At 49.8% G+C, this 13,791-nt stretch overlaps 1 protein-coding gene across 12 annotated transcripts in view; it reads left to right on the forward strand.

The window, feature by feature from the left end:
- The window catches only part of Shank2 (SH3 and multiple ankyrin repeat domains 2), a 443,257-nt gene that overhangs the window by 200,367 nt on the left and 229,099 nt on the right, over nt 1-13,791 (forward strand). For all 12 annotated transcript variants that reach the window (XM_075972893.1, XM_075972896.1, XM_075972898.1 and 9 more), the window contains 2 exons: nt 2,853-3,022; nt 7,232-7,345. In XM_075972893.1, coding sequence (XP_075829008.1) covers nt 2,853-3,022; nt 7,232-7,345 — 284 coding nt within the window. The remainder of the gene's footprint in view (nt 1-2,852; nt 3,023-7,231; nt 7,346-13,791) is intronic.

Genomic DNA, 13,791 nt, shown 5'->3' on the forward strand with positions numbered 1-13,791 from the left:
ACCAGTGAACCTTTTACTGTGTGTGCTCACCCTGGTCCATGACCAATGATTCCCCTACCCCTGTTCTTGGAGACTTCTCAGGCCTCCAGACTGAGGGCTCAGAGCTAGCTGTTTGTAGAGTGAACTAGAAAACAGAGAGCCAGGACTGGGTTTACGTTGACTTCTGTGTCTGGAATAACATTCAGGCACTGGCTTGCATTAGCTAGAGTACCCATCACTCCGTTAATCTGCTTTGCAGTTTGCAGTTGCCATAGCACTATGCTGTGGAATGGATTCTTATTGATTAGCTTTCATCATCACTCATGATGGGGAAACTGAGGCTTTAAGAGAGTCACTGACTTGTCCAATATTTGATAATAGGGGGTCAACTGGGCTTCAGGCAACATTTCTTCAAAATGGGGTGTGTGAGTAAAAAGATGGTATTGGGCTATGCAGTAAGGTGGGCAGATGAGTGGATGAACAGATAATGGCTAAGTAGATGGATGGTGGATGGCCATGTTAGTAAGTGGATGGATGGATGGATGGATGGGTGGATGGATGGGTGGGTGGGTGGATATGTGGAAAGATAGATAGATATATTGATGGAGGGATCCATAAAGACCCAAGATGTGGCTGACAAGGCAAAAAGAGGATATGCAAGGAGGTGATGCTAAGGTTGTGCCCTGTCCTCTATCTTCATCTGACCCTTGGCATTTTTTTGGTCACATAGCCCACTTAGGTACCTCTGCCTCCAGAATTCTGTAATTACTGCATCCGTGGTTATGATTTAGAAAACCCTGAGCATGTTGGGGGTACATTGCTGGGGAGGACCCCAGTTACACGCAGCCTTCCACCTCCCACAGTGTCCACAGAGCCCAGGCATATCTCCAGGCCCTGAACATTCAGTCCCCATCCATCCTCATCAGCATTGTAAGTGAGGTCCTAAATTTAACGTGCCACAGCCCCAATTTCAGGTCTGTAGATGGGGTCCCTCGAAGACATCAACCAGGGTCCAGTGGCTGGATCTCATGGTGATTCCAGTTGGAAAAGTAAGAACCCATGGGTTATTGACCACATAAAATAAGAAGTACAATTAAATATAACAGATCACACCTTTGCAGTTCTGTAAGAGTACCCCAAACCACAGGGCCTGTATACACATGGGCAAAAGACATAAAAGGCAGCTGGGAAGACAGTCTTAATAAGGGATTGCTTAGGTAGGGCTGGGTAGGCATGCCTGTGAGGAATGTCTTCTCACTGTCTTATTTGATGTGGGGAGACACAGGTGGCACTATTCCCTAGGCTTGGGGTCCCAGGCTGGATGAGAGAAGGAAACTGGCTGTGTTCATTTCTCTAAGCTCTTGACTAGATGGGTTGTGCTAGCTGTTTGAAGCTCCTGTCTTGACTTCCCTGCAGTACTAGACTGTGACCCAGAATCGCAAGCCACATCAACCCTCTTCCCCCATGTTGCTTTCTTGTCAGAGTGTTTTATCACACAACAGAACTGAAACTAGGAGAGAAATTCACCTTCGCTGATCAAAGAGCATCCTGTCAGCTTCTAGAAACTCCCTGCAAGCCCGTTTTCCGCTGGTCCTTGTGTTAAGTGGCTCCTTCCTTTCCTTGCACGGAGCTCAAAGCCACTCCTGTGTGTTTAGAGGCCACAGTGTCTTTAGGTTCAAAGACCAGAGCTGGAGATTTGGAGTCCTATTCTCGTTTTGGAACCTTCTCCAATGCTTTAAATGCCCACTCTTTTCCCTTGGTCAGTACCCTCTTGGAAGGTTCCAGCATTGTGAAGGTGCTGCCTTCCTGGCATTAAAGCTCTGGGATCTTGTCCTGACATCCTGGCATGTTTCTTTATGTGGTCATGTTTGTGTCCAAAAAAGTGACAGGAGGCCACCTTGAGGTAATCTCTGCTTAGGATGTGGGTGAGCACTTGTCCCCAGCATGTGACAATCAGTCCATCACCCGTTGGAATTCACTATGCCTCAAGGTGAGGACTCCACAGATTGCCTCATGTGTGGATCCTCACCCTCTGCGTCCCATTGTTGGTAAAGAGCAAGGATTCTTGCTATTCGGGGGAAATGGGCCTGGAGCATGAATTCAGTACAAACTGCTGATGTAAGAAAGTGGCCAGAAGGATGCCCATGGTCATAAGCATGTTTGGTGAAAGATTTTGTGTATGTCCTAACCAATGTGACCAATGCTCACAGTAAATTGGAAAAACAAGGCGAGGGCTTCCCAGATGGCAGCATCTTACTTGCTTTCATTACTGTAGTAAGACCCTCACAAGATTTCCTGTCTTCTCTAGTGTCTGTGCCCAGCTCTGTGGTCACAACATCCTGAAGTCGTTCTCACCATGCATCTCCAGAACCTTCCATCTTCTCTGAGAGCCACTGACACTCCCTCTTACTGTCTATCTCTGTGGATCTGACAGTGGGGACCACATAGGGATGGACTCACACAGCTTATGGTCTTGTGTCAGGCATCATGTCCCCAGGGTCCATCCCTGTTGTGGCAAGTGTCAGAAATTCTTTTACTGACTGAATAATGTTCCATTGTGTGGGTGGTTGTGAGCTGTTCATCCAGCATCCATCTGTGGCCACCTGGGCTGTGGATGATGCTGCAAGGGACATGAGGTGCGAATGTCCCTTCGAGACCCTGCTTTACGTTCTTGGGGATGTGCCCAGCAGTACAACTGCTGGGTCCTCTTGAGTCTTTTCATCACAGACGCTGTCCCTGGCCCACATGTATCATTGCTATCTGGCCGCACAGGTACCAGCAGGGCCACTCTTAGCCCAGGGTTTATAGATTGCATTGGTTGTGGCCGACAAAGTGTGACTTTTTTCTCTTTTATTCCTTGCTGCCTGATTCAGGTCGCCCTTCACTCCTGGTGCCAACAAGGACTCCCTCTCAACCTTTGAGTACCCAGGGCCCAGGAGGAAGCTGTACAGTGCGGTGCCTGGGAGACTCTTCGTCGCCATCAAGCCATACCAACCCCAAGTCGACGGCGAGATCCCCCTTCATCGAGGTGACAGAGTCAAAGGTCAGTCTTTGTCTTCTGCTTCTGGGGAAGGCAGGGCCTCTCTGCCTCCATGAAACAAGGTGGTGAGTCTTCTGAAGTCAGGGCAGAGTCTAAGGTCTCAGTTCAGCAGGGTCTGCTATGGGAAGTGTGGACTCCTGGGACAGCAGAGAGACTCTCACTGGTCCCTGTCATTCAGTATCCCTAGTACTGGGTCTTTAGGGATGGAAGATTCCCACACACTCCTGGGTCCATTATAAGAAGTACAGGGAAGAGCCAAACTGGGGCCCAGTGAGTCAAGTTTCTTTCCAGCCTGAAAACCCCATGAGAAAGTGGGATTGGGGCAGCCCGTGGCGTAGGCGTAGGTTTGATGAGCAGAGGAAATCAACCAGGTAAAAGGAATTCTCCAGAAAGAACTCTGAGGACTTTTGTGAACAAACTGAGGAGCCCAACATTCTCCCAGGAGTCCTAGGGATCCGGTGATCACTCCTGTACAGGAGAGGGGAGTCTATGAAGCACGACAGGAAAGTGTGTATAATGGTAAAGTGTGGAGAGAGGAGGTGGTGGTGACTGAAGCCTGTGGTTGAAGATCACAGAAAGACCTGGAGAAGAGGCAGGTGGGGACTCCAGGGGCCACATAGCAGAAGATAAAACTCACAGGTGGAGCAAGACGGACCTTTCATTGGCCAACAGGCCCAGGCCCCAATACTGGACACAAGGTGAAGTAGAGGTGGTAGGTGGCTTCTGACCCTGCCCTCCCCACCTGGTCATTGTTCAGCCCGCAGCAAATGATACATAATCTCTATGGTCTGTGCACTCACCTGGGGCTACTGTGAGGTTCTGGGGAGTTATGGAGAGTGTGTACCTCATCCTTTCCCAGCCCGGGGAACTCAGCTTCCATGCCTCTGTGCCTCTGTGCTTCTAACAGGTCCCTAGTGCCCTGTTCACTTCTCCTTCAAGTTCACTTACTCTTTCCTCCGAAGCCCCCTTCCCCCATCTCATTCCTCCTGCGAGGTCCATAATTTCAAAAATGATGTTTTCTGCACTTTTTGTGTGTGAGCTTTAAATTGCTTCTTTCTCACTGCGGCGCCTTCTTAGGACTCTGCTGGGGTTTCTATTCATTGGCTACATGTGTTGTTTTACAACAGCAGCACCGTGGCTTGGCGTGCACACGGCGTTAAAGATCCCAGTGTGATCATTCCAGCAGCAAGCACATGCAGGATGTCTACACTCCCCCTACCCCCCTTCCCGTTCACTTTCGCCTTTCTCTCAAGGACATGCTTTGTTCTCCTCATTCACCGACCCAGTAACTCTCATTTGTGTGCTGGACCTCAGCCCTCTCCCTGGCATGGACTGTCCTCACTGTCTTCAGGGTCTCGTTCCAGTTCCAACTTTCTGGTCCTTCCCAGTTCTTACACTGTGGGCTTTTCTCTACACTGATGGCCTCATTGTGGGACGCTGCCCTGCCCAGTATGGAGCTGGGGATAGAGGGACTCTGGTAAAGCTCCCTTCCTGCTCTTGAAGCGAGGGAGCATTCCTCTAGAGTCCGAGTGCATCTGCAAGGGCACTGTTTGCGTTATTAGGCTTTGGAATTGTTCTCTACTCTGGGGTCTAATAGAATCCTTGTTCATTGTGCCCATAAAGTCCCTGGACTGTGCCAATGTCATTTAACGCAAGAATTAAAATCTTCATGTGGGCTATGGTTCTAAATTTCTGCGATACCACCCACCATGGGCCAGGCCCTTATCCTGTACAAGTCGGCAATGTGGGTTGATCTTACAACAGGCGCACAGTGTGTCAGACTCACCAGCAATACACGGGATGCAGACTTTGCAGGTGCAGTGTGCTGGCTGCTGGGCAGGTGGCTCCTTGACAACTTCATCTGTAGCGTTCACTCAGGTCCACCACAAATGGTACTTAGAGCATCCTTGCTGGGCCTGGGGCTGGGGCTCCAGCTGTAAACTGTTTGCTGAGCAAGCAGGAGGACTTGAGTTCAGGTTCCCCAGTCCCCATGTAAAAAGTCAGGTACAGCAACATGCACCTGAAGTCCCAGCTCTTGAGGAACAGAGACAGGTAGATCCTGACACCCCTGGCCAATCAGAATTGGGGAGCCCCAGGTTTCATGAGAGAACCTTGTCTCAAAAAGTACTGCAGGAAGGTGAGTAAAGAAGACACCTCATGTTAACCACACAACCAGACATACACTTCATGCACAAGTGCACATCTGTATGAACACACACACACACACACATTCACATGCACGCACACATGCCCTTACAGTGTGACCCTCCCTGACTAGAGTCTATTTCTAACCCTATCGACATAGCAGGTGCATAGGAAGCCGTAGCTCTGGATAGATGCTGTTCACATCAGTACTGTGGCCTCTCAAGACACACCTCACATCTCCTGACTTTGCAGATTGCAGAAGAGCATTGTAGAGATGCCGTGGGGGAGGCTTCTCATCTGGCCTAGATGAGACTCTTCTGCCCAAGTTCATTACTTCGAGCCCAGTGCAATTTCTTTGTCTGCTGTGTGGAGGAGACTCCCTCTACACATCGCCTTAAACAAGGAGAACACACTTTGCTATTCTGAAATAAGTCATTGATTCACAAGGAAGCTAAGCCTGACTCCCTCTTTATTAGGCAAGCTGTGCCTGATCACACAGACACACCCATTTCCATAAGAAATGCCTTCAAAGACACACCCCCTTCCATAAGACACGCCCTCACAGGCACACCCACTTCCATGAGACACGCCCTCACAGGCACACCCACTTCCATAAATAAGACACACCCTCACAGGCACACCTACTTCCATAAGACACGCCCTCACAGACACACCCACTTCCATAAGACACGCCCTCACAGGCACACCCCCTTCCATAAGACACGCCCTCCAGGCACACCACTCTTACATGGACTTGTCTTTTCCCACACAGGTGTATCTTACCTGACTCTCCTGGCATCCTGTAGTTTCCTTGTCCCCCAAAGAGCAGAGCTAGTAAATCCTAAAGTGCCATAGGTACCTGTCAACCTCTGTATGCACCGGCCTGTACTCACTGGCCTTTTGCTTTTTCTGTGGGCCTCATCCTGTGCGCCATACCCAGATTGTGCTTGAGGGGAAACACCCGCACGGCTAAATTCAGGGTTCCTCCAGAGCAAGCAGTGGAACCATGAGCTAAACAGTATTCCTCTCTAACAAGTGAGGAAACTGAGGCAGCACGTAGTGATTAAACAAGCCATCCCACATATGGCACAGGTAAGGTGTGGCATGGCAGAAGAGGATGCCAGTCCGACCTTAGCATCTCACTTCTTCCTGGGTGCTTTGAAGCATCAGGGTTGGCACACCGAAGGCTCTGAGGTATGCTCATGAGGGTGTCTTCGTAGGCCTCGTTGCAAAACCCAGCTCCTCCACCCTGGGCCACACCCCAAGATGATGTCCTTGGGTCCAGAGCTGGGAGGCTAAGCTGACTGTCCTCTAGCTGAGCTGTGTGGAGGGCAGAGGCTACATCCATGAGTCCACACTTCGAGGAAATTGCTTCAAGCAAACATGATGGTATCAGTCAGCATGGAAATAGCTTGTCTCTTTTATTTGGGTCATTTCCTCAGATTACTGGACAAGAATTTACAGTCAGAGTTTGCTGTTCTGTTTCTTTCAAATCTGCAGCCTGGGCAGATCTTTATCTGCCATTTAAGGTCAGAATAATGAGGAAGAAATGCCTGTGCTGGGAACTCTGTTTCTCCATGATAGGGCCTGGAGTCTCAAATAATTTCAAGGCAGATTAAGATGTATAGACAGGATAGCAAGCTCCTCCACATAACCATATTCAGACGACACATATCTGTTCTGAACAGGTCATCCCAGCTTTGCCTTCATAACTGAAATCTTTATTCTAACGGAGCTAGAGGGTACTATGAGGTCCTTGGAACGCTGACCCCAGCATCTGGTACACATGGGTACACACACACACACACACACACACACACACACACACACACACTCAAAGGAGGAAATAAAATAAAATAGGGCTTCACTCTCCCCCATCACCCAGCAGATGGGAGAGATTCATGTCCTGGGCTGCCCATCCCTTGGCACTGTGTTCTCTGAAGGCTACTCACCTGCCAAGCTGCTGGCAGTGCAAGCCCTCGCTCGCTCTACCTGTTGTTTGGTGTCTCATTGCTTAGTCCCTTCTGTCCCCATTACTGATACCTTTCTCCTTTCTGTTACCTCTAGTTCTGAGCATCGGCGAGGGCGGCTTCTGGGAAGGCAGCGCCCGTGGCCATATCGGGTGGTTCCCGGCTGAGTGTGTGGAGGAGGTGCAGTGCAAACCCCGGGACAGTCAGGCAGGTAAGGCGGCCTCACAGGGCCAGGCCCAATCATGGGGGCTGCTTGACTGGAGTGTGTGGCAAGGGCGTGGCTGTGGCTACACTGTGGAAGGCCAGGTTCCAAATCCATGGCTTCTCTGTTACCTTGCAAATGGCTTGGCTGGTTCCATTCTAGTGGGCGTCATCTAAACAGAACCACTGGACAAGCTGGTGTGCAGGGTCTGTTAAAGGGCAGTCATTTGCATATCTGGTGCAAACCTGGAACATGAACTTGGAGTGTATGTCCTTGTCACCCTCAGGAGTCTCTGGGGTTGAGTGAATGTCTTTTTTTCTGTCTCTAGATTAGGTATTAAAACACAGGTCACTCCCTACTAATGAGCGGCGCTCTCCAGACCCCAGGGGATACCATACAATGTTCACAGCCAAAGCTATCCTTGCATCATGCGTTAGAGCCATTCCTCAAACCTGCCTGCCTGAAAACCCTTGCTCTGATGGAAAAGGATTGCTCTGATCACAGTGCCAGTGGGCACTTCTATGAAAAGGTCTGGGAGAAGCAGAGGCACCTGAATCTTGGAGAAAATAGACTCCGTGGTGACTTGTGATCATTTATAAGATGTTCCCCCAAAGTAGCCACATGGCCTCTGCAGATATTGTGTTGTCAATGTGACCCCTGAACTTGGCTCAGATGTGCCCTTCACAAAGCATTTGGAGGTTCCCTATCTGAGGCTTCACAGGGAATCCCTGGGTCCTGGTCAGGCTGCCTGGGCCAGGGAGGGTCTAGGAACACATGCTGTGTGAAGCACCCCCCTGCCTTTGGGCTCCTTCAAGCCTGCCTGGCTTTGGAGAGTCTGTTGGTTACTCAGAAAGCTTTTCTCTGAGAACTTGGCCTTGAGACAGTAGGGTCCATGTGTCCTAAGCCTCTCTCTGAGGGGTTGCTCAAGTGCAACTGCTAGGTTGTATTCTGAATTATCTGACACTGGACCTGTGCCAGGCCCTTTTGTTTGCTTGCTTATGTTTGGTTGAGATAGTCTCACGTAGCCCAGGCTGGCCTCTAATTCCCCATTTGGCTAGGATGATCTCGAACTTCGGATCTTCCTGTCTCCTCTTCTCATATACTGGGGCAATAGGTATACACTACCAGGGCTATATGGTGTTGGAAATGGAGGGTTGGACTCAAGGCCTCATGCATGCTAAGCAAGCTCTCTATCTACTGAGCTACATCCCAGGTCATCCAGCCAGACCGTGAAACACAAGATTGGAAGTGATGTAATATGGGGTGGCAGATAGGCAGTCAGTTAGCAGGTGGCAGGAGCACATTTTGCTGGATGGGGCCACGAGAATACTACTCACCAAAGAACAACTGATCTGTCCTAGTGCCTAACCTCCATTCAACCTGCTCTGGCTCCACCTTCCTCCTGCAAAGCAGGCTGTCCTGCCCCATCTATGGCCTGTCTTCACTGCCTATCTCCTTGGACCCCTGCTGTTTGGAGTGAGGACCTCCCTTCCTCCCCTCCCATGCTTACCCTCGGAGACAATGGATCACCCCAACCTCTGCTTTTCATTGGAACTGTTGGCTGAGCTATGCCTGAACAGGGCAGTCCTAGGGGTTACACGAGGGGTCACTGGGCAATCCTACTTTCTTCATCTTTTGGAGAATAGTGGCTTAGAATAGGCTGGAAGGTGAAGAGCAGCCTTCCCTACCTACCTGCCTGCCAACCTTGGGAGAGACTCCAGCCTCTTTGGACCCCACTGGCAGTGTCCCCAGACAGAGCAGATTGATACTTGTCCCATGCTAGGTACTTTCGGGATGATGAAGGGATTCCTTGTTGGGCTCCATGCTCCTGCTCAGATCCACGCAGTGGTGTCCTTGGTCAAACAGAGTTGTGTGCCTAGCTTGGTGCTGGCTCCAAGGTCCCCCTGAGGACCATCCTCACATTCTGGTCTGTCTGGAAGCACAGAGTGGATCTTGGCACTGCCCAAGCTATCTCATGGAGCAGTGATGTCTTGTGAGTCTGTGTCACCTGTTCTGAGTGCCACCACCTCCAGGTCTCACGAAGTATGGGAAGAGTTAAATCACATAGCTTCCTGCCTGTTAAGATCCGTCAGTGGCACGAATCCATCCCCTTGCTGTGTGGAAGTCAGGAGACTCGGGGTCTCCCCTGGCTTCAATCAAGACATCAGTGTGGTTGACTCCTTCCGGAATCCCTCAGGGGAGAGGATCTGTTTTCCCACTTTCTGGGTTCTCGAGGCTACATCCTTGGTTGTAGCCTCTTTTCACTTCTGAGGCAGCAGCTGTGGGTGGGGCCACCCTCTGGCTGCATCTCGCAGAAACATCCCCACTGCCTCCCTGTCACCGTTAGGGCCCAGCAGGCAAGGTCCAAGCTGTCTAATAGGCTGCTCCAAGTCCATCTGCAACCTCAGTTGCCTGTTAAGTGTCTGTGTGTCAATAGGGTGACATGTCAAGTTCTGGGAGTTAGGTCATGGGCATCTTTTGGGTGGGTGAGGAGCATCCTTCTCTCCAAGGCTATTGGCAAATGTGACTGAAATCACCTTTTTTGTAGCATAGTAGGCCACGAATTCTGCCAGCATCCCTTGGAGAGGGGAGGATAGGAACAGCACTCATGGGAGTAGAACCGGACGGGGCTTCCAGGGTGGGAGAATGCAGATAAGCATAGTTTCTGTTTGCCCTGTGTCTCCTAAGACTGTGACTATTTTTCTAGTAATTTCTTTTTTGTAGTTGAGCAAACAGTAATATACATGGAGCCCGGAAAGAGTTCAGTATGTTCTGACCTGCATAATCCATAGAAATGTGTGTTTTCCTCGGCTTTCTAGCTTATGTCCAAACTGTCCCCTCACAGATCTAGACTGTCTCCCCAGAAGTCTAGACTGCCCCCCACAGAGCTCTACACTGTCCCCCACAGAGGTCTAGACTTCCCCCACAGAAGTCTAGACTGTTCCCAACTAGAGGGCTAGACTGTCCACCCATAGAGTTCTAGACTGTCCCCCCAGAGATTTAGACTGTCTCCCACAGAGGTCTAGAACCGGCCCCACAGAGTTCTAGACTGTTCCCCCCAAGAGATTTAGACTGTCTCCCACAGAGGTCTAGAACTGCCCCACAGAGTTCTAGACTGTCCACTCACAGAATTCTAGACTACCCACCCACGGAGTTCTAGGCTGTCAACCCACAGGGTTCTAGACTGCCCACCCACAGAGTTTTAAACTGTCCACCCACAAAGTTCTAGACTGTCCCTACCACAGAGTTCTTGTGCTCAAGACTCATCCTCAACCTGTGATGCTCTAATTGGGAAACCCTAGAACCTTTAGGACACGGAGGAGGAGGGCTAGGTGGGAAGAAGTAAGGTCAATGTGGAGGCATGGCCTCTGACAGAAATTTTGGGGCCCCACCCCTTAATCTCTCTTTCCTTCCTGGCTACCATGAGATAAACAGACTCCCCTATGACATGCTGTGTAGCCACAGACCCAAAGCAACAGGGACAAGTGAGCAAGAGCCGAATCCTCTGGCTGTAAATCTTCCCTCCGTATAGACTGATTCGCTCATGAGTTTTGTCACAGTGATGGAACGTTCTCCCTGGCAGCCGTCTGGCTATCCCTCCCATCCTATCAGAAGCAGCAGTTTCCTGAATCCTGTCACCAGGCAGGACTTATGTCTGTTGCTGGATTCCAGGCCTAGTCTGGACTTACTCATCCATCTAGTGTCTGCAGTGTCGCGTTGTGGTCACTTGCGTGTTGCTGTGTAGCATTCTCTTATTTATCGTTTTCTGTGTGCACGCAGGGTTCTCTGCCTTCCTGAAGGTCGCTGATTGGCTCCCCTGTGTAGGCTGCTGTAAATTAAGCTGCTGGGTGCATTGCCATACAAGTCTCACTGTAGATGTCTGGTCTCACTTCTCCTTGCTTCCCTGGGTGACAACCTGCTAGGTCACAAGATAGGATCATGGTTAGTTTCATAGGAAACTGTTATATGTGGCTGAGGAAATAACTCAGTCAGTGTAGCATGTTCTGTGTGGACCTGATTTCCATCCCTAGAACCCACAAAACAACACCTGTAATCGCAGCACCGAGGAGGCAAAGACAGACCATTATTGGCTAGACAGTGTAGCTCAGTGGGCGAGTTCCAGGCCTGTGAGTGACTGCTTCAAAAGCCAGGCGGATAGCATTGCTGAGGATAACACTGGAAGTTGTCTTCTGGTCCCTCCATGCATGTGCACCTGGGTACCCCCCGTATAGATGTATATTTGCACACACAAATATGTTCTTACATGTAAAATCAATGGATGGGAGGGAGGAAGGGAGAGAGGGAGGAAGGAAGAAAAAACAGTGTCACAATTGTCTGATATGCCAGGCCGGTTCATGCCTACACCAGCAGTGCTGGGACTTCCCTGGTGCTGTGCCTCAACACCAGTGTTTGGGGGTGTCAGCCTCTCATAGTGTCAGTCTCCCATGGCAGCCTGGTGGGTGTGAAGTTGCTTCTTATTGTGAGGGTCGCCTGCATTTCCCCAGTGGCTTTTGTGGTTAACCCCCTTCTGCATGATTGCCACATACATGGCTTCTTTTGAGAGGTCTCTATCTGTTCGGTTCTTGCCATTTCTGAATGGAGTTCTTACCTCACGTGCTGGGCCTGTGGTGATTTTCTTGTACAGCCCTTGCTTGTCAGGGCTCTGTCAGGGCTCTGTCAGGGCTGCTGGAAATGTGTCTCTCAGTCTGTGACTTGCCTTTTTGTTTTCTAATTGCGTCTTTTAATGAGAAGGTTTTTAAATTTTAAATGAAGTCCAATTTGTCCCTTTTTACCCTTTTCATAGTTAGTACTTTCTGTGACTTTTTTTCCTGAAACTGGAAATTTGCAGACCTTGAATATGCATAGAATCCAAAAGATGGTTCAAATATTGTTTTGGTGTTTCCAGCCAGCTCGCTCTTTCCCCACAAGGTCAGCCTTGTCTGAGCTGTGGGAGCCCTTTGTCTTTGTGCATGGCAAAGCGAGAGTGCTCTTGAACATTCCGTGGAACAGGCAAATAGCTCAAGGACTAAACCCACCAAGAAAGGGCATGCAGGGCACTTTATCCCTGTCAATAGGACTGTGCATTCCTGTCACCTAAAGACGGTTGTCAGAGGCTGAGGCAGAGTAAAACGAAATGGTAGCTCTGTTGTATCTTAAAATTTTATTATTTTATGTGTGTGGATGTATGTTTATTTAGCTTACAGTTCAGCATTGCTGTTCATCATCAAGAGAGTCAGAACAGGAACTCAAGCAGAACAGGAACCTGGAGGCAGGAGCTGATGCAGAGGCCATGGAGCGGAGCTGCTTACTGGCTTGCTCCACATGGCTTTCTCAGACTGCTTTCCTATAAAACCCAGGACCACCAGCCCAGGGATGGCACCACTCACAATGGCCTGGGCCTTCCCACATCAATCACTAATTAAGAAACTTCTCTTCAGGCTTACCTCCAGCCTGATCTTATGGAGACCCTTTCTCAATTGGGGTTCCTTTCTTTCAGCTGACTCCAACCAGCATCAAGTTGGCACAAAATTAACCAGCACACATCCCTTGCAGAGGTTACTGAGTGGCTTTCTTCATGTGCCTTGTGAAGGTTTATGATGGCCATGGGCCTGTGGGGATTATGACCATCATATTCACACTTCCCAGCGTGGCCCAGTTTACACACGCTCACTTATGCTCACACATCAGCCCGTGGAGTTGGCAGCAGAGGAGCCCGTGACTGCAGGGCTATGTGTAAGGCAGACAGCACGCTGGAACTTCCGGGTTAAACATGCACATGTCCCTCCCCCAGCTTCCTGAAGGTCAGACCCCCTCAGGTCAGGGAAAGCAATTTCTTTGTCCTACATGATACACGCCAAGGATAATGCGATTGCCATTGGCTCCCTATATCTGTGGAAGGATAGTGTTGTGATAGACCAGAAAACATGTCAGCTATTGTCTAGATTCTCAAGCCTCCCACCTGTATCAGGCAGAACCATGCCAGCTGCTGTAACAAGGTGGCCGACTGCCTCAGTGTATGAGGCAGCACCCCCACCCCAGGGTCCGTTCTATCTTCTAAGATGTCAGTTTTCTTGTTGGCTAGAAATGATAGAGTGAGTGACGGCTGGACCCTTCCTTCTTTGATTGCTGAAGCTGAACTGAAAGTGGAGGTTTCCTAGAGGTGGGTGTTGATTAAGAACCTAAGATAAAGTCTACCAATCTTTAGAAGCACATACATGTCATCCCAGCACTCAGAGGTGAGACAGGACTGTCACAAGTTCAGTGCCAGCTAGGGTTATACCGTGAGTTCAAGGCCAGCCTGGAATATATAGTGAAACCTCGTCTCAAAAGGAAAGAAAGAACTCCAAAACTGGTACTTGGTTTCTGGAAATGAATCAGTGTGGGAAAGCTGGCATGCATGTGTGCCATTTCCCATGACGCATCTTGCATGTAAATAGAAAACATTGCTGGCCCTG

Source organism: Microtus pennsylvanicus, chromosome 5, assembly GCF_037038515.1.
Source record: "Microtus pennsylvanicus isolate mMicPen1 chromosome 5, mMicPen1.hap1, whole genome shotgun sequence".
Classification (NCBI taxonomy): domain Eukaryota; kingdom Metazoa; phylum Chordata; class Mammalia; order Rodentia; family Cricetidae; genus Microtus; species Microtus pennsylvanicus.